The sequence below is a fragment of the Prunus mume genome, linkage group LG7, assembly GCF_029339155.1.
Source record: "Prunus mume cultivar Tortuosa linkage group LG7, ASM2933915v1, whole genome shotgun sequence".
NCBI lineage: Eukaryota > Viridiplantae > Streptophyta > Magnoliopsida > Rosales > Rosaceae > Prunus > Prunus mume.
Genome location: NC_142704.1, coordinates 16079111 through 16101396, shown reverse-complemented (window position 1 = coordinate 16101396; position 22286 = coordinate 16079111). Strand labels below are relative to the sequence as shown.

General features: G+C 37.4%; 2 protein-coding genes and 3 pseudogenes across 4 annotated transcripts; 4 read left to right on the top strand and 1 right to left on the bottom strand.

The window, feature by feature from the left end:
* The first annotated feature begins 15 nt into the window (after window positions 1-15).
* LOC103329034 (septin and tuftelin-interacting protein 1 homolog 1-like) lies at window positions 16-7780 on the top strand (annotated as a pseudogene). Its single transcript, XR_016121986.1, has 4 exons — window positions 16-235; window positions 1162-1436; window positions 1690-2599; window positions 5938-7780. The product of XR_016121986.1 is annotated as a septin and tuftelin-interacting protein 1 homolog 1-like (transcript).
* Window positions 3486-5684, top strand: LOC107880718 (uncharacterized; annotated as a pseudogene). The gene is made up of 2 exons (XR_016121907.1): window positions 3486-4999; window positions 5092-5684. The product of XR_016121907.1 is annotated as an uncharacterized LOC107880718 (transcript).
* A 269-nt stretch (window positions 7781-8049) lies between the features above and the next one.
* On the top strand, window positions 8050-9547 carry LOC103328888 (putative invertase inhibitor pseudogene; annotated as a pseudogene).
* Window positions 9548-12118: 2571 nt separating this feature from the next.
* Window positions 12119-14634, bottom strand: LOC103328889 (Intron maturase, type II family protein). The gene has a single exon (XM_089041390.1). The coding sequence runs from the start codon at window positions 14392-14394 to the stop codon at window positions 12190-12192; it is 2205 nt and encodes a 734-aa protein (XP_088897516.1). The 5' UTR covers window positions 14395-14634; the 3' UTR covers window positions 12119-12189.
* A 2235-nt stretch (window positions 14635-16869) lies between these two features.
* Window positions 16870-21726, top strand: LOC103328890 (ras-related protein RABH1b-like). Its single transcript, XM_008231296.3, has 6 exons — window positions 16870-17202; window positions 18737-18807; window positions 19550-19638; window positions 19949-20060; window positions 20777-20867; window positions 21321-21726. Exons 1-6 carry the CDS (start codon window positions 17086-17088, stop codon window positions 21462-21464), a joined length of 624 nt encoding a protein of 207 aa, XP_008229518.1. The 5' UTR covers window positions 16870-17085; the 3' UTR covers window positions 21465-21726.
* The last annotated feature ends 560 nt before the right edge of the window (window positions 21727-22286 follow it).

Here is a 22286-nt window from a genome sequence, read left to right as displayed (position 1 = left end):
AGAGAGAGAGAGCAAATAGGCAATAGCCGTTGAGGAGGCGCTGGGCTCTGGGGGTTTCAATGAAATTTACAAACTTCCGAAAATACCCCAATATGTTTTCTTTCACGCTCTCCATTCCACTTCCCGCGCCATCTCTTCACAGAGCTCGCTCTTCTCCTCGTCTTCCATTCTTCCTTTAATTTTTTTTTCTTGTTGGATCAATTGAAGCGGATTCCTGAGAAGCCACAAGACTCAGGTAAGAGGGCATATTATGTTTTTTTTTTCATTTCAATTTCGTTCTTCCCTCGTTCTCTTTAATTTCTAGGGTTTTAACTATCAATTGTTTTTGCTGTTGGTTTTCTATATTGGGTAGTTTCCATAGTCACTGAATGGCCCATGATAAGATTTATTTTTATTCTGGTCTGTTAATTTAGGGGATTTACATCTTTGGTAGCTTTGGTTACTTAGAAATTTATAGAACCTTAACTTCTTCAAGGGTTTTGTTAGAAGTTTCTGGTTGTGTTTGCTCGTCTATTGGGGACCTTTGTCTGGTATTGAGACAGAATATTATTCTAAAAGGTTGTTTGCTCAATGTTTGGTCTTTTGGCTCTTGATCTCCTCTGTACTTGCATTATCTGCATGTGAAGGTTCAGTAAATGATGGCACATCTGCACATATGAATTTCAATCATATGTGCATCAGCTCCATTGTTATTTGGCATTGTTTTAGTACTCTGACTGTCAATCATACTATAAACTAAATATATTAGAGACATGCATTTATTAGTGATTTATTATGTAGCTTTGTACATAAGGACAATTTGAATTGCATCTTACAGTTTTCATCTTTCGTTTTTTCTAGAAAGTGGAATGGATTCAATAGAGACATATTTGCATATGGTTAGTAGTTTATATAGTTTGTATATCTGCATATGTTTTCTGTCTCATGGGGCTGAGTTGCATCTTACTGCTCTCCTATCATATTAGACATATTTGCATTAGTGTGCTTGAAGTGTTTCTGAAATCCTTCACATATCAATTTGTGCAGGAATTCTAAGCGCTATGATATGGCAAATATTCAGAGTTTCATGATTTTTTTTGTTAATGTGTGCGTGTATTGGGCGGGTAATTGTTGCTCTTTTACAATATCTTGTTTTTCCCTTTGTTTGTTTTGTTTGTTTAGGGTAGCCTGATGGATGATTATCAGGAAATGGAAAGGTTTGGCATGGAGAAGGATTATGAGGACAATCAATGGCTTGGCGGCGAGTTCTATTATCGCAAGCGCAAGGATAAGCGCATCCAGACCAAAGACGATGTACTCTATGGCATATTCTCTGTTGATTCCGACGATGATGAAGACAATGAGGGCTCCAACGCAGGAAAGACCAAAAGGTCGACCTCACCAAGCCCCGTCAATTTTGTCTCCACCGGCATCGTCTTGCCCAACCAGGAGATGGACAAAAATTTAAGGGAGTTTCACTAAAACACCCAAAATGGGGACTGAAATTATAAAAAAAAATCCAATATCCAAAACACTTTATAAACACACCCAAAATCCATCATTACACACACTCAAAACCCATTTATAAACACACCCAAAAAATATACAATTGTTGATTTTGGAGTTGATTTTGGGTGTGTTTCTATGTTTAAATAGTGTTTGGATTTTTTTATAAATACATGTTTAGGATTGGGTTTATTTATAAATTTGTAAAAATTTAAAGCAGCAAAATGATGACCTTGGTGCTTGCGGCGTTGGCACTAGTGGCCTTGGCTTTGGTGCTGCTATGGGTTCAGGTTTGGGTTTTAATAATTGAATTCCGGTTTGGGTTTGAATAATTCGAATTTAGATCCCACTGGTGGAGAGGAGGAGGATGAGGAAAACGACACCAATTTTCTGCCAACGGCATTTGGGAAGAAAATAAAGGAGGGAGCAGAGAGGAGACAGAAGGAGAGGGAAAAGCTCAAATTGCTCAAGCAGACTACTAGTCAATCTCGAAGTCTTAGAGATTCTGAGGAATCTCAGTTTGGACTATGAGGAGCAAGGGGAGGATACGAGGATGGGGACCTGGGGGCCTTCGAGAAACACACCAAGGGCATTGGGATGAAGATGCTTAAGAACATGGGCTACCAAGGAGGTGGACTTGGCAAGAACGAGCAAGGGATTCTCGCTCCTATTGAAGCTAAGTTGAGGCCAAAAAATACGGGTATGGGTTTTAATGATTACAAAGAGACTAAAATCAAGCGGTCTAGCTTGCAATAATTGGAAGCTGAAAAGCCAAACAAGCCTTTGCCCACTGCCGGTGCCACCAACACCACCAAAAGAGGCTTTCCTGGAAAAAGGCCGTGGCCAATAGGGCTAACAAGGATCAGTATGTCTCTGCCAAGGAGTTGTTAGCCAAGAAGCAGGAAGAGAGTACTGAGGTCTTTGTGCACAAGGTAGTTGATATGCGTGGACCCCAGGTTCGAGTCTTGACCAATTTGGAGAATTTGAATGCCGAAGAGAAAGCAAGGGAAGAGGATGTTCCCATGCCTGAGCTATAGCATAACTTGAGGTTGATTCTGGACTTAGTTGATCTCGATATCCAGAAGATTGATAGGGATATGAGGAATGCTATGAAGCACGGATACGCATGGAGACCGGCGTATCCCGTGTCGATACGCGGAGATACGATACGCAGCGGATACGTCGAGATACGCACGGGATACGATCCGAGTCAACAGATCTGGTCAATCACAAAGGATACGCGTATCGACATGACAGATCTGGGTATCCCAATTTGAGGATACGATTTAGGAAAAATTTCAGAAAAAATGAAAATTAGAATTTTGAGAACTAGGAAGTCTTGAACAACATGGATACCTGTTTTGTTTAGGAACTTTGAAGATCTTTTCCTAATTGAATTCCTACAGACAGATCTTCATCTTCTTTATATAAATAAAGAAGAAGGAAAACCATACCCATACCAGCAATTCATCTTCTTCCTCTTCTTCTTCATTAAATCTTCTTCATCTTCTTCACCACCCAAATAAAAGAAGCTTGGTTCTTCAATTCATCTGTCAGTTCCTCAAGTTGCTCTCTGTTTTTTGGAGGCTGTTGGTATGTTCACCTCTCTCTCTCTCTCTCTCTCTCTCTCTCTATCTGATAGTGTTCTTCTCTGATAGATAGTGTTTCGTTCTTTGATTTTGATTTTGAGTTGTTCAAAGAATAAAGTGACAGTCGTTTTGATTGAAACCCAACCCAACATGTCGTTTTGTACAAATTAATTTATTATTATTAAAGTGACCCACCACTTCTCAACACAGCCGACCCACTGCTTTTGTACAAATTCATTTATTATATATATATATATATACTTGCAAGTTCACATTATTATATTTCATATTATTATATTTCCTTTTGTACCAATTTGATTGTTATAAAAAAAGAAAAATTGTGGTTAGTTAATTTAATAATATTATATTTAATATGTTGAATTTTTTTTATATTCAGGAACATGAGTCATTCGGATAATAATGCAAGTGCTAATGAAATCGAGATAGATGATCATGCGCCATTATGGAAGTATGTTAAAAGGCTTGACAAGTTAGAAAAGGAGGAGGAAATACTATGTTTGAATGCAATTATTGTCATAATACTCACAAAGGCTCTTACTCTAGAGTCAAGTTTCATTTGTTGAAAATGTCGGGCAACGGGATTGCACCTTGCAAAAAGATTACTGATGAAGTTTTTGCAGAAATGAAAAAACTTATGAGAGAATGTGAACACCGGTTGAAAAGTGCAGCTCCAAGACAAGTGTCTTTGCCTAATACTAATTCTTTACTTTATTCTTCTATGTCTAATGTTGAGCAAAAGAAGAGAAAGGGAATGAATGGACCCCTTGATAGAGCTTTTCAAAATGAGGCTAGAGAACAATGTGATGCTGAAGTTGCAAGGATGTTTTATACAGGTGGATTGTCCTTCCACCTGGCAAGGAATCCACATTATCGAAACTCATATTTTCGTGCTTCTACGCTTACAGGATATGTTCCACCAAGTTACAATGCACTAAGAACTACTCTTTTGCAACAAGAGAAGAGGCACGTTGAGCGATGTTTACAACCAATCAAGAGTACATGGAGCACTAAAGGTGTAAGTGTGTGTAGTGATGGGTGGACAGATTCACAAAGAAGACCACTTATTAACATTATGGCAACTTGTGAGAGCGGGCCTATGTTCTTGAAGGGAATTAATTGTGATGGAGAGTACAAGGATAAACATTGTATTGCCAACTTTCTTATCGATGCCATTAAGGAAATTGGTTATCAAAATGTGGTTCAAGTAATCACTGACAATGCGCCAGTTTGTAGAGCTGCTGGATTACTTGTTGAGGCTAGATATCCCAATATCTTTTGGACACCATGTGTGGTTCACACTCTTAATCTTGCTTTGAAGAGCATATGTTCACCAAAACAAAATGACGATTGGTATGATAAATGTAGTTGGATTTCAGAGATTGCTGCTGATGTTGGGTTCATAAAAATTTTATTGTGAACCATAATATGAGATTGACTATGTATAAGGACCACTGCAAATTGAAGCTGCTCTCCATTGCTGAAACAAGGTTTGCGTCTACACTTGTGATGATTAGAAGATTTAAGGAAGTAAAGGAAGGTCTAGAACAAATGGTGATTAGTCCAAACTGGTCTTTATATAAAGAGGATGATGTTGGCAAAGCAAGAGCAGTGAAGGAAAAGATATTGGATGAATACTTTTGGGATGAGATTGATTATATACTTTCCTTTACAGCTTCTATATATGAGATGATTAGGATGGCTGACACAGATAAACCTTCTCTTCATTTGGTTTATGAGTGGTGGGATACCATGATAGAAAAGGTGAAGGCAGCTATCTATAGGAAAGAGCACAAGCAACTGCATGAACAAAGTGACTTTTTTGATGTGGTGTATCAAATTATACTGGAGCGATGGACTAAGAGTAGCACACCACTCCATTGTTTGGCACATTCTTTAAATCCTAAGTACATATTATGTGCTTATTTCCTTTTAAAGTATTTAATCTACTTTTTATACTGTGATAATTTTATAAAATAATACCACACTTTACTTTTAGGTTTTATAGTCCAGAATGGCTGCAAGAGGATCCTAGTCGTGTTGCTCCACACCAAGATGCTGAGATTACAAGGGAAAGAAAAAAATGTCTTGAGAAATACTTTTCCGATGACCGAGCTAGAAGAGATATCAATGTGGAGTATGCCTCTTTTTCAATGTGCTTAGATGACTTTGGAGCTATTGATGCTATGAATGATAGGTTTCACATGGAACCAATGGTGTGGTGGATTGTTCATGGATCTTCAACACCAAATCTCCAATCCATAGCTTTGAAGCTACTTGGACAACCTTGTTCCTCCTCCTGTTGTGAAAGAAATTGGAGTACATATAGTTTCATTCACTCTTTAAGAAGAAATAAGTTAACACCCCAAAGAGCTGAAGACTTGGTATTTGTGCATAATAATCTTCGTCTTTTATCAAGGAAGAGCCCAAGCTACAAAGAAGGTGTTACTCAAATGTGGGATATTGGAGGAGATGGATTTGATAACTTGGGTGAAGAAGGTGTTGGGATGCTTGAAATTGCTAACCTTTCTCTAGATGAACCATCATTGGAGGTTGCTTTATTTACCGGAGAAGACATTACAAATATTGTAGTTGATTGAAACTTTTGTTTTGTTTATTTTTATTTTTCTAGAGTTTAAATTTGAATTTGGTTGATGAATTTGAATTTTTATGTTAATTAAAATATGTTTTCAATTATATATATTGTTATTATTATATTTTAATATAAATTTTTAATTGCCGTATCCATGACGTATCGTATCTTAGTTTTTGGAGATTTGCCGTATCCCCGTGTCGTGTCGTATCGTATCGCCGTATCCGTATCCGTGTCCGTGCTTCTTAGGAGGAATGAGAGGGACACAACGATCAGCTTGAACCAGGGGAAAGAGAGGCTGGCAACGGAGGTGTCCAGACATAAGCAACACTTGGATAGCTTGGAGGATATTATGAGTGTGTTAGACCGACTGGGAGAAGAGAATGTCATGGGAACATTGACACTGGAGTCATAGGCAAAGGGCTTTGGTGACCTGCAAAAGAGATACGCTGACGACTATAAAATATGTAACTTGTCGTGCATTGCATGTTCTTTTGCTCTGCCTCTGTTTATCAGGATGTTTCAAGGTTGGGATCCTCTTAGGAACCTTACGCGTAGATTGAATGTGGTATCCTCATGGAAGCATTTGCTTCATGGAGAGGGGGAGAGAGAACAGTACCTTGATATCTTTGATAATACAATGTCGCCTTATACCCAGTTGGTTTCCGAGGTTGTGGTACCCATAGTGAGGATTGCTGGCGTCAATACATGGCAAGCCAAGGACCCTGAACCCATGCTTCGCTTTTTGGAGTATTAGGAGAAATTGATACCCTCTTCCGTCCTTCATGCCATATTGGATATGGTAGTCTTTCCCAAATTGAAGGACGCAGTTGACTTGTGGGAACCTCACCGTGACATTGTTCCCATCCATGTGTGGGTGCATCCATGGCTACCACTCTTGGGACACAAGTTGGAGGAGTTGTATCGCACAATACACTTCAAGTTGAGTAATGTTCTCAGTGCATGGGACCCCAGTGATACCTCTGCCTATGCTATACTCTCGCCGTGGAAGAAGGTGTTTGATTCAGCCCGTTGGGAATAGCTCATGCATAGATTTATAGTACCCAAGTTGCAGCTTGTCCTACAAGACTTCCAAGTGAACCCTGCAAATCAGAGACTTGATCAATTTAATTGGGTGATGAGTTGGGCTTCTATTATTCCAATTCATCTAATGGTAGATATAATGGCGAAGTTTTTCTTCACCAAGTGGCTACAGGTTTTGTATCACTGGTTATATTCGAACCCTAATTTTGAAGAGGTTTTGAATTGGTATAAAGGTTGGAAGGAACTCATTCCTGAGGAGCTTCATGCAAATGAAAGTATCCGGTATCAGCTTAATTGTGGTCTTGATATGATGAATTGGGCTGTTGAGGGTATGGAGGTGATCCAACCTGGTTTGAAGGAGAATATTAGCTACCTTAGGGTGCTTGAGCAAAGGCAATTTGAGGTACAACAGAAAGCAGCAGCAGCACAAGCAAACTTGGGTGGTCCTGCTCACATGGATGGCATTGGTAATGAGATGAGCTTGAAAGATGTTATCGAAGCCCATGCGCAGCAGCATGGTCTGCTATTTAGGCCTAAACCTGGGCGGATGCATAATGGTCACCAGATATATGGCTTTGGCAATGTAAGCATAATAGTTGACTCTCTAAATCAAAAGGTATATGCCCAAACAGAGGAAAGCTGGTCTCTTGTATCCCTTGAAAGGTTGCTTGACATGCACAATAGTTCTCTTACAAGAAGACGCTGAGTTTTAGAAAGGCATTTAAGAGTTGAAGGGATGTGTGGTGACCTCTGTGCTGAGAATGGAGCTGGTGGATTAGGTTGTATGTGCAGTAGGCGTTGGTCATGGATCGAGGACTTAAAAGATTAGCTTGGTCATTATTTTTCAGCCTGTCTTTGCCAGCCAGAATGTCTTTTGTAAGGATTGATACTGCAAACTCCAACTTTTTCATTCATTAGCTTAGTTTTGCATTTGAATTTACTCCAGTATCCAGATTGTATAAATACATCTTTCAATTATTTTGGGCTTCTTGTAAAAGTATTGCTCTTTGATTCCTAAATTTATTTTACAGTACAAATTAGGATTTTGACATTTGCAGTGCTCCGTCTTGGCTGTTGATGAGAAAAAATGTAACTGGGTTTTGGATGAAGCTTGAGAAACATTTTATGAAGACTTCATATTGCTTTCCAAAAGCTAATTGATGAACTTGTAACGTCCAGCATACTAAGTGGTTTGTACTTTCTTCTTTGTTTACTTGCATGGTGGGTGTCATCTGTGACAACTCGGAATCGCCTTTCTGAGCTTTAAGCAGATGTATATAGTTGAAGGGCTACTCAAATTTAAGGTTAAACCTGCGCATGAACTCTGTTGCACACTTTAGATGTTCCTAGAATTGTATGAATATTTCTTCATTTCAGATTCTAATCGTATTGGTCCAGAGATATAGGTGTTTGTTGGCTTGCAGTTATCTGATTATAGTTAGAAAAGGGTATAATGAAATTACTGGGTGATATCAAATGATTGCCTTTAGAAATAAGGGATCAAATGAAGAAAATTAAGGAGTCGTATGTTGATGTGTCTTTGTAGTGAAGATATGTATTGTCTTTCATGTTTTTGTACACTTTTAATTTCTCGGACTCTTCACAATATCACATTCAATGCATTTTCTGATGTCTATTTATAGGCAGAATTTTTAATGTTGTATTCGTGAAATTTGTTCATATATATATAAGCGATATTGAAGAAGAGGGATTCAATTTTTCATGTAAAATTATTGCATACCATTCCTATAAGCGATAGTGAGTCAATTTGTTCTCCAAATTTTTTTTATTTTTTTATTACAACGTAATTTGGGGGGTGGGGTGGTGTTTGAGTTTTTATTCAAAGTAGCGATGACCAAATTTGCCAGCCCAATTAGAAAAAATAAAAAATAAAAGATAAAAAGAAACCATCTTATTTGGGCTCATCCCGGATTTATGCTTGCGTAACATGTCTTTTTTCTCAAACCATAGTACAGAAAAATTTAGCTCAAGAAGAATTTTTTTTTTTTTAAAAAAAGGCAATATATGTTACATTCTAGGAAGCTTCCTCTAAAATTCCCTTGCATAGCAAAATTCATATTTAGAACCATGACCTATCTCACTTGCTATCTACCAGCAAGAAAACCAAAGGGAAGAAAAATGCATCACATTTCTTTCTTTTTAATCTGCTGCTGCTTGTTTTTCCTTGTAATTCCTCATTCAAAATTGTCCACCATTGCTGCAACATCTGTTGATATAATCGACCAAACCTGCAAAAAATGCGCAGATGAATTCAACGTCATTAGCTACAAGGTTTGCGCAACCTCTCTCCAAGCTGTGCCTGTCAGCCATGTGACTAATCTTCAAGGACTAGCATTGATAGCAATGGAGCTAGCACTAGAAAATGCAACCAACACACTGTCCACCATAGAGAAGTTGTCGAGTAACAAAAGTTTCGATCCTTTTGCTCTGGTTTGCTTGAAGGACTGCTTGCAGCTATATTCGGATGCAATCACAACACTGAGAGATGCTGTTGGAGCATTTCTGAGGGGGGATTACGACACGGCGAATATCTGGGTGAGTGCAGTTATGGAAGCACCAACTACATGTGAAGAAGGGTTTAAGGAGAAGGAAGGTGAAGTGTCTCCATTGAAAAATGAGAATTACAATCTTTTTCAATTATGTGATATTGCACTATGCGTAAGCCACTTGCTTAAGTACTCAGGGTCTACATTCTTGACAAGATGCTCTGCAACTTAATTAGTCTTTGTGTTGATTATCAATGTCCCTTGTTGAATAAGAGCTGCTGCTCTGCAACTATTTGAATTTTCTTTGCATATATGATTGTTTGCAGCTGAAGAAAAATATGATCCAATTTCCCTGTCAATATAACAGGGACAAGGAGAATGTGCCAAAAGAACAGAATTTGTAACTCTGTGATATGACCCTAGAGATCCAATTAACAGCAACATTTCTCTGCAAAATCAACTGTAACTTTTCTTTTCCCTTCAAGATTTGTGAATCTAACCATTCATCATTCAGCAAACTAACATGGCCACATGACAAATTTTTTGACATGAAAAAGGGTTGTCTGAAAGGTCATGACCAGTAGGGCCTACGCTTCATCATATGAGTAATTTAATTTATATGGGGACAAATCGAATTTTCTACTAGAGATATATACCAGTAGGGCCTATGTGCTGCGAAGCTTCAATGCAGTTTCCGTTCAAATGTCAAGCTCCCATGTTGTAATTGTCCTGTAAAGTAGTAGATGGCTTGATCAGTGGCATGGCATCCATGCGACTTCCCAAGTACCCAAGTACAGGGCATCACAAGACAACACCATCCACTGTTCCAATTCCACATTGATACATACTTGTGCACAGAAAGAAAAAAAAAGGGTGATAAATATTTCCCTTGATGGATCATTTTCACGCAAACCAAATACCTCCGAGAAGTGAATCTAGTTCCCCAACACCACAAGTTTGCGAAGTGATGAAATCATAATTTTTTTGTATAATTATGATGTTCTTCAGAAATACATCAAAATGCTAGTTTACTCTAAGATCATTTTATAAAATTTAAGGGCAGTCTTTCCAATCCCACCATGCCTGCAATGGGTGAGCAGAGCTTCAGTCTTTATCTCAAACCATTGCAGGCATGGTGGGATCGGAAAGACTGCAATTCCTAATCACAGTCAGTGAACTCCAAAGCAATTGCAGAAAGAGGGCATTATCTATCTGGACTAGGACAGAGAGGAATCAAAATTCAACATAAATGAGTATTTAACTAAATAATGAAAGGATAATCTAGCTCAAATACTTGTGTGCCCTAAACAAGGAAACAATCCAGCAAGTAATATTATTTGAGCAAACCCTGCAATTCCTAAAATGACCAAGTACACAGAGACAGAGAGGCCCCTGACATCGACACTTAGTCTATAGCTTTGGCAGCACCCAAAGTCATGGGCCACAAGTAAGCACATCTCTTTACCAATTGGTCCGGTAACAAAAGCTACTCCAGTAACCAGAGCAGAGATCATTAATTCAGTAATGACAAGTGATGAAATGAAATCCAAGAATCGTGAAGACAAAGAGAACAATTCTTGTGCAAACAAAGATAAGATAAACTATGATGATCAGAGAAACATATAACCTTTGGCCAACAAAACATCAGTAAAATAACATTACTTGGATAAGCTGAAAAGGGGCCTGGAATTGTTAAGCCAATTTCGGGCATAGCTCAATCAGAAAACAGATTTCAAAAACAGTAATGATAGCGTTATTTTTCATGATTAAGCTGTACATGGAGATACAATGACACCAGCATTATCTGAGCAACAACTTACAGCTTTGGACTAACAACAGCCCCTCTAACTCACTCACAAAAATTATATAAATGCTACCTTTCTACATATTCACCCCCAAAAGATTGCTGAACATACAATCCTGCAACGTGCTAAGTGTTTTTATACAAATTCAGATGTCACCTAACAAACCAGAAATTGAACCCAAAAAAAAAAAACCTCAGCCAGAGGTCTCTTAAGATAAGATAAAATGGAACAAAGCACAGAAATCTCAAAACCTTTTCTTTATTTAGGTATTCACGAAACAATAGATGAGCCCCCAAAGCAGAACATCCTTTGCTGTGGACGCCAGTCAGATTAAATGTCTATAAAGTATGAAACTCCTAATAACTGCATGTGGCTCGTCTGTGCTTTCACTTACCAAGGCGCTGCCTGTGACTCAGCATGTGAGAGGAGATGTATAAACAAGATTGCGTGCGCTGTTACATGAAATCAAAAGGTCATTTAAAAAATATCTCATAACTTCCTGGACAAAATAACATGATTTTGCCAGATTTTGGAACTACCCTAAACTAGTTTGCTCCTCGACAACATCAATGATATGCATATACAACTATAAAACATATTTGCAATTTTTTATAGGCAATACAACTTTAAAAGACAATTTCATTTGGTTCTCAAAAGGATTATAAACGAAAACACTAACAAAAGAAAATGGGAATCTAGATTTTTACAATTAATGGTGATTTGTAATTATATTTTAAAAAAAATTCAAGCAGGGTACTTCCAGTTTCAAAAGGTGTTCGTATCTGTACTTTATCTCTTTCGTTTCTTAACAACAAGGTGAGGATTGTAGGTCCTTTTTTTTTTGGGTCGGTGGATTGTTGGTCCATTATGCAAATAACTACAACTCCAACATTGGAAAATACTGGAAGATATGAAACATGCTTGTCCAACAGATTATTGAAAATTGAAATTTTTTTGATAATTAAAAAAAATTTGCTGTCCACAAAAGAAAAATTGATCAGAAAGAATATAACTAACCAAATATCATTGCCTTGTTGACAACATACAGCTAACATTTCTATAACTTGCCCGCATGTGTGCCAGTAAAAAGCCATCATAATGACGTGCCAAATGAATAACTTCAGCAAAATACTGTGCCAGTAAAATTTTTACATTTGTGATACACTAAACCGTTCACCATTTTCCTCTTCTTCTTTAGTCTTGTGTTCAAGTTTATCCTGGTTCGACCCCAGCAGCAATAGTTGATCTCTTTCAGTATTAATGCTACCACTATTGACCAAGGAAAGTTGATCCATCATGACAGCATTCCTTTTATAGTTCCAAACAAGCATTGAAATGTAATCCTGAGGTGAAACAAGACCTTGATCCATGATGCAACTACGCTGCTCCTCTATAGTTTTTGGATCATCAAGCCTTATATATTCGAGCAATGCCTTCTCATGATCAGGTCTCCAGTTATTTGGGAAAGGGCTGTAATCAGTCTCAGGTACAAGAGACATCCTGGTATACTGAAGCCCATCAATTGACTCAACAAGACCCATCCTCAACAAATTATGGTACTCAGATGACTGCCCCTTCTTCTCCTTCAAAGGACGACTCAAATTCCTAGAACCTATCTTGTACACCTTTGCACGCGAACGGAGCTTGTATTTTGCTGCATAGAGCTTTGCAAGTGAACCCCTTAATATGTAAGAGCAAAAGTTCACAATCTTTTTCCGATTATCTGCATACTTATACCACTCAACCATTGTGGACAGAAACTTGTTCATTTGTGCATTAGTATGAGCTTGGGTGGCATGAAACATTCTGAAACAAGGCTGTGGGTCTGGATCCCTATCCCCCTTCAGAAAGCTCAACTTCCTAAATTGCTTGATGCACTGTTTCAAGCTTGCTGTAACTGACAAAAGAGTGCCAACACCCTTCTCACTAATGATTTTCCCACCAGTAGCAGTGTAACGAAGCGTTGGGTACACAACTCTGCGACACAACACATGATCTAGAAACATTATACCCTTTGTTATGTGTTCTATAGGGAGGCTCTCATTATCAAGCTTGAGCATGTACTTCTGATCACAAAACTCAATCAACTGTTTTCTCAATGTAGCGGCATCTGCTCGAGGTCCTCGGACACCAATCAAAATATGACCACCATATCGTATGTAATCCATCTTTCTGGTCTTATCTGGGCCGCTTGTTGGCACAAATTCAGGCCAAGACGTATTTCCCTGTTCTGCTTCACCTTCCGGGCTATTCCATATGACATCACTCTTTGACGGATGATAAAATTCCTTGATCTTCCCCTCCATCCAGCGGTCCAACTCATCTAGACAAACATTAGCCAAAAGGGGACTAAGTATCCCACAATGACCCCAAAAAGGAAGCTTCTCTGCCTCCTCAGGTGCAAACCCAAAAAAGGTCTCCAACCAATATGGGTCTGGCTTGGGTTCATCCTCTGCCAACACCCTCTTCTTCTGATATTTCCTCTTCTTTTTCTTCTTCTCCACCCCATCATCCTTAGTCGTGATCACCGGTGTAACCAAGGCCGCCTTCAACAAATCAATCACCTTCTTATCCCTCACATCCCTGATCAAAGCATTTATCACCAACCCCACCTTCGTCCCATCCAAGATGGTACTCAAATCGCCCTTTATATACCACAAGTACCCTGCAAAACTCCTCCTAATCACCCTCAACACAGTATGTGCGGTTCTTCCAGGCCTAAACGCAAATGACTTTTGCGAGAACCGAGACTCATATATCGGCTCCAAAATCATAAGCAGCACTTCCTGAACTAACCTATCTTGAAATGGGGTTGGCTGTGTGGTCGTCAAGATGGCCTTAATTTTCCTCTTTGACAACGACTGGTAATCAGTCTTATCCTTGGGTGATTTTATATAGAATTCTAGTCTGGCCCCCCACCTAAACCTATTGTCAAGAACAGCATTACGAAGTGCTAACAAGTCCTCAAGAGCTGCCCTCTGTATTGCACTGCGGGGCATATACGCACCCATCTCATCAGCACAAACCTTCTGGTACGCCAATACCCACAACTCCAACCGCCGAAGATAAGAGGACAAATTGGTCGCAATCCTATCAGGTTCTCGAAAATTCTCAATCCACATTTGGGATATAACCGAAACCCCATCTTCTTTAATCAAGTTGGAGGGGTCTTCAGGATCAGGTGGCCGCCGGCTCACCGGAGAGTATGAAAGAAAGCGAAAAAAGGCGAACCCACCGGCCCTAGGATTTGAGGGGTTGAAATGGGAGCAGTGGAAGAAGGTGGTGGTGGTGTTGAGGATAGAATTGGAATTTTTGAGAAGTTTGTGGGTGAAAATGGAAAGGCGGCGATGCATTTTGGGATTGGGAGCTCAAAGGGTTTAGGTCATTTTCTGGGTTTGATTTTCATCAACTAACTACAGAGCAATAGCAGTGATTGAATAAAACATACTGATAGAGAGAGAGAGAAATTTGAGAGCTCACTTGAATAGTTTATTCTGAACTTCAACAGCTTAACGTCGTCGTTTCGGGGCAAGGAGCAGTGCAACAGAGGTTGAAGACAACTAGGAGCCAAAACCTTGGCTTAAACCCTCCGTCTATGTGCAGTGCAGACCTGCAGTTTCTTCTTTTATTTCGACTGTAGTTGTGACCCTTTTTTTTCTTTTGGTCAGAATTGTGACCCTTTAAGTTCTGGTATTTATAATTTGTCCTACGAACTTATCAAACATGCGGAAGTCGGATATTTTAGAGTTAAATCCTCGTTAGGTTTTCAGTTTTTTCACAAAACCCTTTGAGGTTCACAAACATGGCTTGAGGTTTAAATTGTTTTCCCAAAACTCATTTTTATTGATTTCTCATCCAAAGAAAGATGATTTTATATGATCCAAAATAACAAAGCTACCTTTGAGATTAGATTGCACATACATTTATTGGGATTAATTTTCTCATTTGTATAATTTTTATATATTATAAAATTATCAATTTTTGGATAAATAATCAACGGAAAGGGATTTTGTAGAAACAATTTGAAACCTCAAAGGTGTTCTTGTAATTTTTGAAACCTTAGGAGTATTATGAGAGCACTAAAAATCTCAAGAAGTGTTAGTGTAAATAACTCGATATTTTTAGGTCTAATTTTCAAATCCATATGTTTATTTTTAAAATTTTAAATTAAAATATTAGTTTCTTATATTAAATTTTTATCTATTAGAAATTTTGTTAACCATGGCATTTTATAGGTTGAATGCTTAACTTTTTCATCTTTTGCCTATACAGGGAAGGATCAAGTTTGAATGAGTTTCTATAATGATTATATGAAATATATATACATATAGAGAGAGTATAGACGAGTCTAAATGGGTTTCTAAACAGATTTAAAAAAAAAAAAAGGGAAATTGACCTAAATACTCACTAAACATAAACCTTAATCAATAATAGTCACTCCATAAAACTTTTAATCATAAATACTCACTTTCTAACATAAAAATACCAAATTGTACCCTCCATATAAATACTTCAATATTCACAATTTTTCCCCTTGAAAATTTCATTATCTGAAACTATCCCAGCTCTTCTCTCCTCTATTGCACACAACGAAAGGAAACACAGAGAATCTAACCAAGCAATTCAAAGAGCATCTAAATTAATTGTATGAATATGAATCTAACTCTCCTAGCCCATCTCTCCTCTATTGCACCCAACTATTTGAACCGTCCTTCAACTATTTGTTTTGTATCAAGATGGTTCTACCGTCAAAGTCTGTCAATTTGATTGTTAAATTGAGGGGTAAAACCGTCTATATACAATTACCAAACTCATTCCCCATCTCACGACTTCAACCCATATCTCAACCTCTCTTACGACTCTAACCTGCATCTCAGCCTCCTCCATCCTTAACCCAACCCCCCTTCCCCAACCCCTTTGATCTCTCGTGCCCAAAGAAGCATCGCAAATCAGACCAACCCGATTCAAATATAAGCCATACCCAACAAAAACAACCCCATATCAGATTTGAGTTGGTGTACAGAGAGAGAGAGAGAGAGGGTGCGGGTCATGATGAGAGCGGCTAGGCAGTGGTGAGGTGATGGTGGGTAGAGGCTAAGAGGGGTATGTTGCGAGGTTGGAGATGGGGGTGAGGGAAGATTGCGGGGTTAGAGAGGTGGAGTTGGGTAATGCTGGGTTGTTTGTTTGTTTTGGGGTTACTTTTTTAAAATTTTTTGTTATTTATTTTTGTATTTATCTGATTTAATTTTTTTAATTAATTTAAACAATAGAGAAAAAAATTATTACTTTTTAAGTCCATGTCAACAAAAAAATGCCATGTTGGTGGTGAGATTCAAATTTTCAATTTTAAAATTAAGTACAAATTCCTATAATAGTTTCTTTTAATTTTTAATTATTGTTTACTCTTTTAAACAATTTGTTATTTTATTTTTATATTTATGTGATTTTAATTTTTTTTAGTTAATTTAAACAATAAAGAAATTTTTTTTTAATTGTTAGGTCAATTTCACAAAAAAAGAAAAGAAAAGAAAAAGTCATGTGGCTGGTGAGATTCAATTTTTTAAAATTTTCTAAGTTTTATAATGGTTTTCTTTAATTTTTAATTATATATTACTATTTTATTTTATAAAGACATTTTTACCCCTCAATTTAACAATAAAATTGATAGACTTGAATGGTAAGACCGTTTTGATACCAAATGAATAGTTGAAGGATCATTTTAATGAAAATTTTAGTTGATGGACCAAAATCATACTGGAGTAATAGTTGAGAGAACATTTCGATGAATAACCGAAAATTAAAAAAAACTATACAAAGGCTTCACATAACCCGACCCGTTTACATGGTTTTAGTTGTTTCTTCGTCCTTGAACATTTGATGCGGAAAGCACAGAATTACAAGCATACAAGTTACAACCCAGGCGAAGCCACACTCCAATTCTCCGATACCAAATTTTAATACCAGAAACCCTCTTAAGCTGAGTTACCCTTCAATTCATTCAGTTTTTTTCCCTCTCCATCTCTGTGTATCTGATCTGGGAAAAAATGGCACCAGTGTCAGCTTTGGCAAAATACAAGCTGGTTTTCTTAGGGGACCAGTCAGTGGGCAAAACGAGCATCATCACCCGCTTCATGTACGACAAATTCGACAACACCTATCAGGTACTTTCACAATATTATCAAATCCCAGCTCATTTGAATGTGAATTTTGTAATTTGCAGCTCAGATCAATTCCAATGACTTTTTCTTCAGTGCTGAATGCTGATCTACTTGTTTTGATTTTTGGGTATTTTTAATTTATTTTTTGGGTTTTGTTTTCAGAAAAACAAAAGAAATATTTAAAAGGCAATAGAGTAAGTTTTGCTAGGTTGTTGACGCGATTTTGCACTACTACCCATCCCTTGTTTTTGGTGATATTGTTAAAGAAACTGCATTTGTTGTTGCACCTCTTGCCTGCCCACCTATTGTCACACTTAAATTGGCTTTGAATACTGTTAGGAGTAGGATTTGCTCCGTTGGTTTCAAACCAAATTCCACCATTGCTGCTGATTGGAACATCCCACTAGGCTAGCGGTCTAGGGAGTCTTGTTTCTGTATGGTTGCTTGCTTTATTTGTTATGATTCTCTATTGCTCTTGATCTCTTTGGTTTGGTCCTTGGACCTTCTTGTACATTGTACTAAGGCACTCCCTTCCTTTTGCTTTTGAAATTCATCCAGTTATCCATAGAAAAAAGATATTGTTAAAAGCATTGTGCTTGTAAAACGAATGAACTCAGGATGTTTGTATGGATCACTATGAGGAAATGAAATTCAATATGGCTTAATAACTAGGGAATGAATTTTTGAGAGCACGATTAAAGTAATCTTTTTTATTTGCTCTCAAATCTGTTGTAATCCTTATGTATAACTTATATTAATTAGATCTGCTATATGCCAATAAATATCATGACCCATGTATGTACAAAAAGGAAAGCAGCTATCGACCCATGCTAGGCGCAAACTAAAATATAACTCCTGATCCATGGCTAATTAGTAAATTATCCACAAGTCCAGGGGCATAACCTCAGTCACAAGATATACTGGTTTTTTGTCCTTTTCTTGCTGCTTTTGTTTTGAGATTTGGGCTATGGATGGTTGCATGACATTGATTTCAGTGACAGAATCCATTATTGATTAAATTTGTTGATGTTAAGTTGATGATGATGAGGATAACTACTTTAATGGAATTGGTCGTTTAAATTGCTTGTACAGACCATTAGAGCCCTAATTCTTTGTCGCCCACTTTCCTTCTTGGGAAACATTTGTGAAGGTTCTTGAATAGGCACCAGCACAAAATCGTTTTCCAACCAATTTTTCTAATTTTCAAATTAACCTGCACCATTTGATGATGTAGCTGCTGTTTCATTAGTTGAGACCTAAGCAAGATATGTTTTGGCTATTAGCCTGTACAATGCTGTTAAACATGATCTAGTAGAATTTTTGTAATATAGTGCACCCCATTCTCTTAATCCACTCCAGAAGCTGGAGAGAGAGATCAGTTTTTTCTTTTGGGGTAAATCTTGAATTTCTTTTGTTCCTGTTGTACCCACTCTCCCGGTTTTATATCTTATTTAATGAGCTACCTGCTGAACCTATCTGAGTTTCCAAATGTCTTCTTTGTAGTCTAATGTATACTAATTTGTTTTTTGATGATCAGGCTACAATTGGTATTGACTTTTTATCAAAAACTATGTATCTTGAAGATCGAACTATTCGACTGCAGTTATGGTAAGACTGCACCTCAATGGTTTATTGTACTGAACCATTCATGGATGACAGTGAAGTTCATGCTGTCTCTAGTTATCTGGTTCTTTCTTTGCATCTCACTCCAACTATGTCCATAATTTCGTCTAGGAGGTTGACTATGTTTTTAAAATTATATATTACATGCTTATATAGATCTTGTTGATATGTCTGTTGGTGGGTTTTTTTAACAAACGTGAAGTGCTGAATGCACAAATATTAGTGTCTAGGTATCTATGAATTATCCCAGACTAAATACTTTTCTGGCTATTTAAACTTTCCATCAAGGTCTGAACTGTTAGTTAGTACCTTCAGTTGGGTTATGGTTGCAATTTAATGTAACATTGAGGTTCCCACTGCCATAATGATACACATGGAGGGCTGAAAGTATCATATCTTATCAGAAGAGTCCACTTGGTTTTGCATGTTTACTCTCAAGTAGACCTCACCTTATTGTAAATTTTGAAGGAGTTACATAGCCGCTGTTAGCTATATGACATGAGATTTAAAGTAAACGTAGCTGCTGTTGGGGAATATACATGTAGTACTATTAGTTGCGGGCTTATGCATATATCAGTTTTCCTGTCTCCTTCACTTTTTGGACACTAATGACCATGATCGCTATTATCAGACACGTAATTGGTTTTCATATTTTGGCTTTCTAGTATTTTCCCAGACATTAGTTTGGTTTGGAAGGTTGATCCTTTCTTATTTTATATGGTGGCAGGGATACAGCTGGACAGGAAAGATTTAGAAGTCTCATTCCAAGCTACATTAGGGATTCTTCTGTTGCAGTAATTGTATACGATGTTGCAAGTATGCAAGTTTGTAATTTGTCTTCCACTTGATTATCTACCTAGAATCCACTTATTTAGTCCAGGATGAATAATTCTTGGCTTATGTAGCTGCTTATCATCCATCGGCATGGGTCCACTAAAGCTTGTAAATTTCATTATTATATGTGCTTCTCGTGTGATCTAGATTGGTTGAAAATGTGCACTTTTATTCTTATTGACCTTTTGGCAATTTTTTTCTTATTGACTTAAATCTTGTTTCACTCCCTTATTCTTGTCATGCTACAAACATGAGGAATGTCTTTTGACCATTCTGGTAACCTGTTGTGTAGGCAGACAAACTTTCCTAAACACTTCAAAGTGGATTGATGAGGTGCGCACTGAGAGGGGAAGTGATGTTATTATTGTTCTGGTTGGAAACAAAACCGACCTCGTTGACAAGAGGTAACGGTTAGCAATAGGTTCTTTATATTTGATTTCTGGACTAGCTTGGTTTATTGTTCATTTTTCTGTCTATTCTCATTCCAATGGTTTGTTTACAGTGAGTATTAGCTAACATTACGAGTACTATATTTGGTATGAGGGCTGATAACATTTTCATGAAAAAGTTTAGTATTGCATTCAAAGAAAATGGGTAAATAATTAAAATTTCAATAAATTTTAGTAATAAGTTTACCCGCGCAAGGCAGATTGGAAATTCTGATTCCGAATGAAACCAATTTCAAAAACTACTGATTTTGGCATCATCTGTACTATTGTGTAATGTGAGAAGTTGTAGTTTTGGTGATCCAAAAATATTATTTGGTAAAACAATTTTTTTCAAAAAAAACAAATTCATTTTAAGATGGTAGAATAATAAACAGAAAAATATTATGCTTCCCAATATTCACGTTTCTTACCCACTACTCAATCAATGTTCACTTGCTTCTTTTCTTGACGGATTCTACTCTACCCAGCTGTTTCTCCAAATCCATTCACTTTGCCACCAACTATTATAAGTTAATCCAAACTTCTAGTTGCATGCTTAGACGCCCAGTATGCTCTAATAAGGCCCTAAAAAGTATCAAATTCAATTATTAATTTTGAGCCACCCAATAAGGCCCTAAAAAGTATCGATCACTAAGTTTACAGTACTATATTTTGATGTATAATTTCCACAGGCAAGTCTCTGTAGAGGAAGGAGAAGCTAAGGGTCGCGACCTCAATGTCATGTTCATTGAAACTAGTGCAAAAGCTGGTTTTAATATAAAGGTAGGAACTTGAATTTTTTTTTCGGATTTCCTATCTCTATAATAGAAATTAAAAAGGTATGGAATGCACTTGAGGGTTCTGGGATACACCTTTCTCATTAGAGTTGTAGCTGTTGAAAAAAAAAAGGGTGAAATGACTGATGCACCTTTCTTTTTATTTTTATTACATTTTCTTGGATGAGGATAAAAGGATCAGATGCTAAGGCATGATCCTTGTTTGTGGGTACTGGGCATCCTCTATTAAAGTAGAAATATGTTTGGGCGGTGGATTCGACCCTTTTAGCATCTAGTTGGATAGTTCTCCTTAAATTGGGTGTTAAATCATCCTGTTCTGATTATTTTCAGTATGTAGTATGTCAATCGCCATGGTGCCTCCAATCTGATGGTGTTGTCTTCACTGTTGAACTTTTCAGTACTTAATAAGTGCATGATTTCTTCATGAATCTTTGTTCAGGCACTGTTTAGGAAAATTGCTGCAGCTTTACCAGGAATGGAAACACTGTCATCAACAAAGCAAGAAGACATGGTTGATGTGAATCTGAAGTCTACAGGCGGCAGTGCATCACAGTCGCAAGCTCAGTCTGGATGCTCTTGTTAATGCAGCCTTTGCCATGAATGTTTTGCGTGCTCATGCTTTGTACTTTGCTCTTTGATTTTGCAGCCTGATCTGTAAAGGTTTCATTTATAATTTCGCATTTATTTGGAAGTATTTGTCATAGGTATAAATATTACTGGTTTGCTTGACAAAAATCATAAAACCCTCATAGGTACACATGTAGCTGGAAGAGACTTTAGGGGTGTAAAAAGAACGTGATTGGGGATTTTGTTGTTTCAGTTACATAATAATTTTGCTACCTGAATTTCGTTGATGCACATTCAGTAGAACGAGTTTTAGTGACCAAGTATAATGACTAGAATATTCCCTAGAAGTTCATGAATGCCTTGGATTATGGTGGGAGTAGTGGGCGATTGCCCATAGCATTTGGCTTATTGAAAGGGGAACCTTATAAACTTGTTACCATGCAAATTGAAAACACTAGATATGGACTGCTGTCATTTTGGTTATGCTACTAGCCTATAACACTGGTTTGTGCTACCTTTTCCCTCGACCACTCTAATGAGAGTTTCAAATGTTTTTCGAAACAACATTGGTAATCAATTTCCTAAAGAGCAGAGTATACCAGAGGTGCTTTCTTTGTTCTTATTCGTATCTGTTTTAAATAAGTTTAAGTTCAAGATAATGGACTACATTAAATTAAACCATTCATATGTACTTATCAGCAGTTCGTTTAATTTTTATTATTTTAATAACCGATGTTGAGGAAAGATTTTTTTTTTTTTTTGGTAAATACTACGAGGTGTCTTCACACTCGAAGGGTGGGGTTAATTCCCCCTCTAGGTTTGGCTTGCCCCTTGCCAC

Coding starts and splice junctions, on each gene's coding strand:
- LOC103328889 (XM_089041390.1), bottom strand. CDS start 14,394: ATGCATCGCCGCCTTTCCATTTTCACCCACAAACTTCTCAAAAATTCC.
- LOC103328890 (XM_008231296.3), top strand. CDS start 17,086: ATGGCACCAGTGTCAGCTTTGGCAAAATACAAGCTGGTTTTCTTAGGG. Junction 18,808..19,549: donor ACTATTCGACTGCAGTTATG/GTAAGACTGCAC, acceptor ATATGGTGGCAG/GGATACAGCTGGACAGGAAA. Junction 20,061..20,776: donor ACCGACCTCGTTGACAAGAG/GTAACGGTTAGC, acceptor TAATTTCCACAG/GCAAGTCTCTGTAGAGGAAG.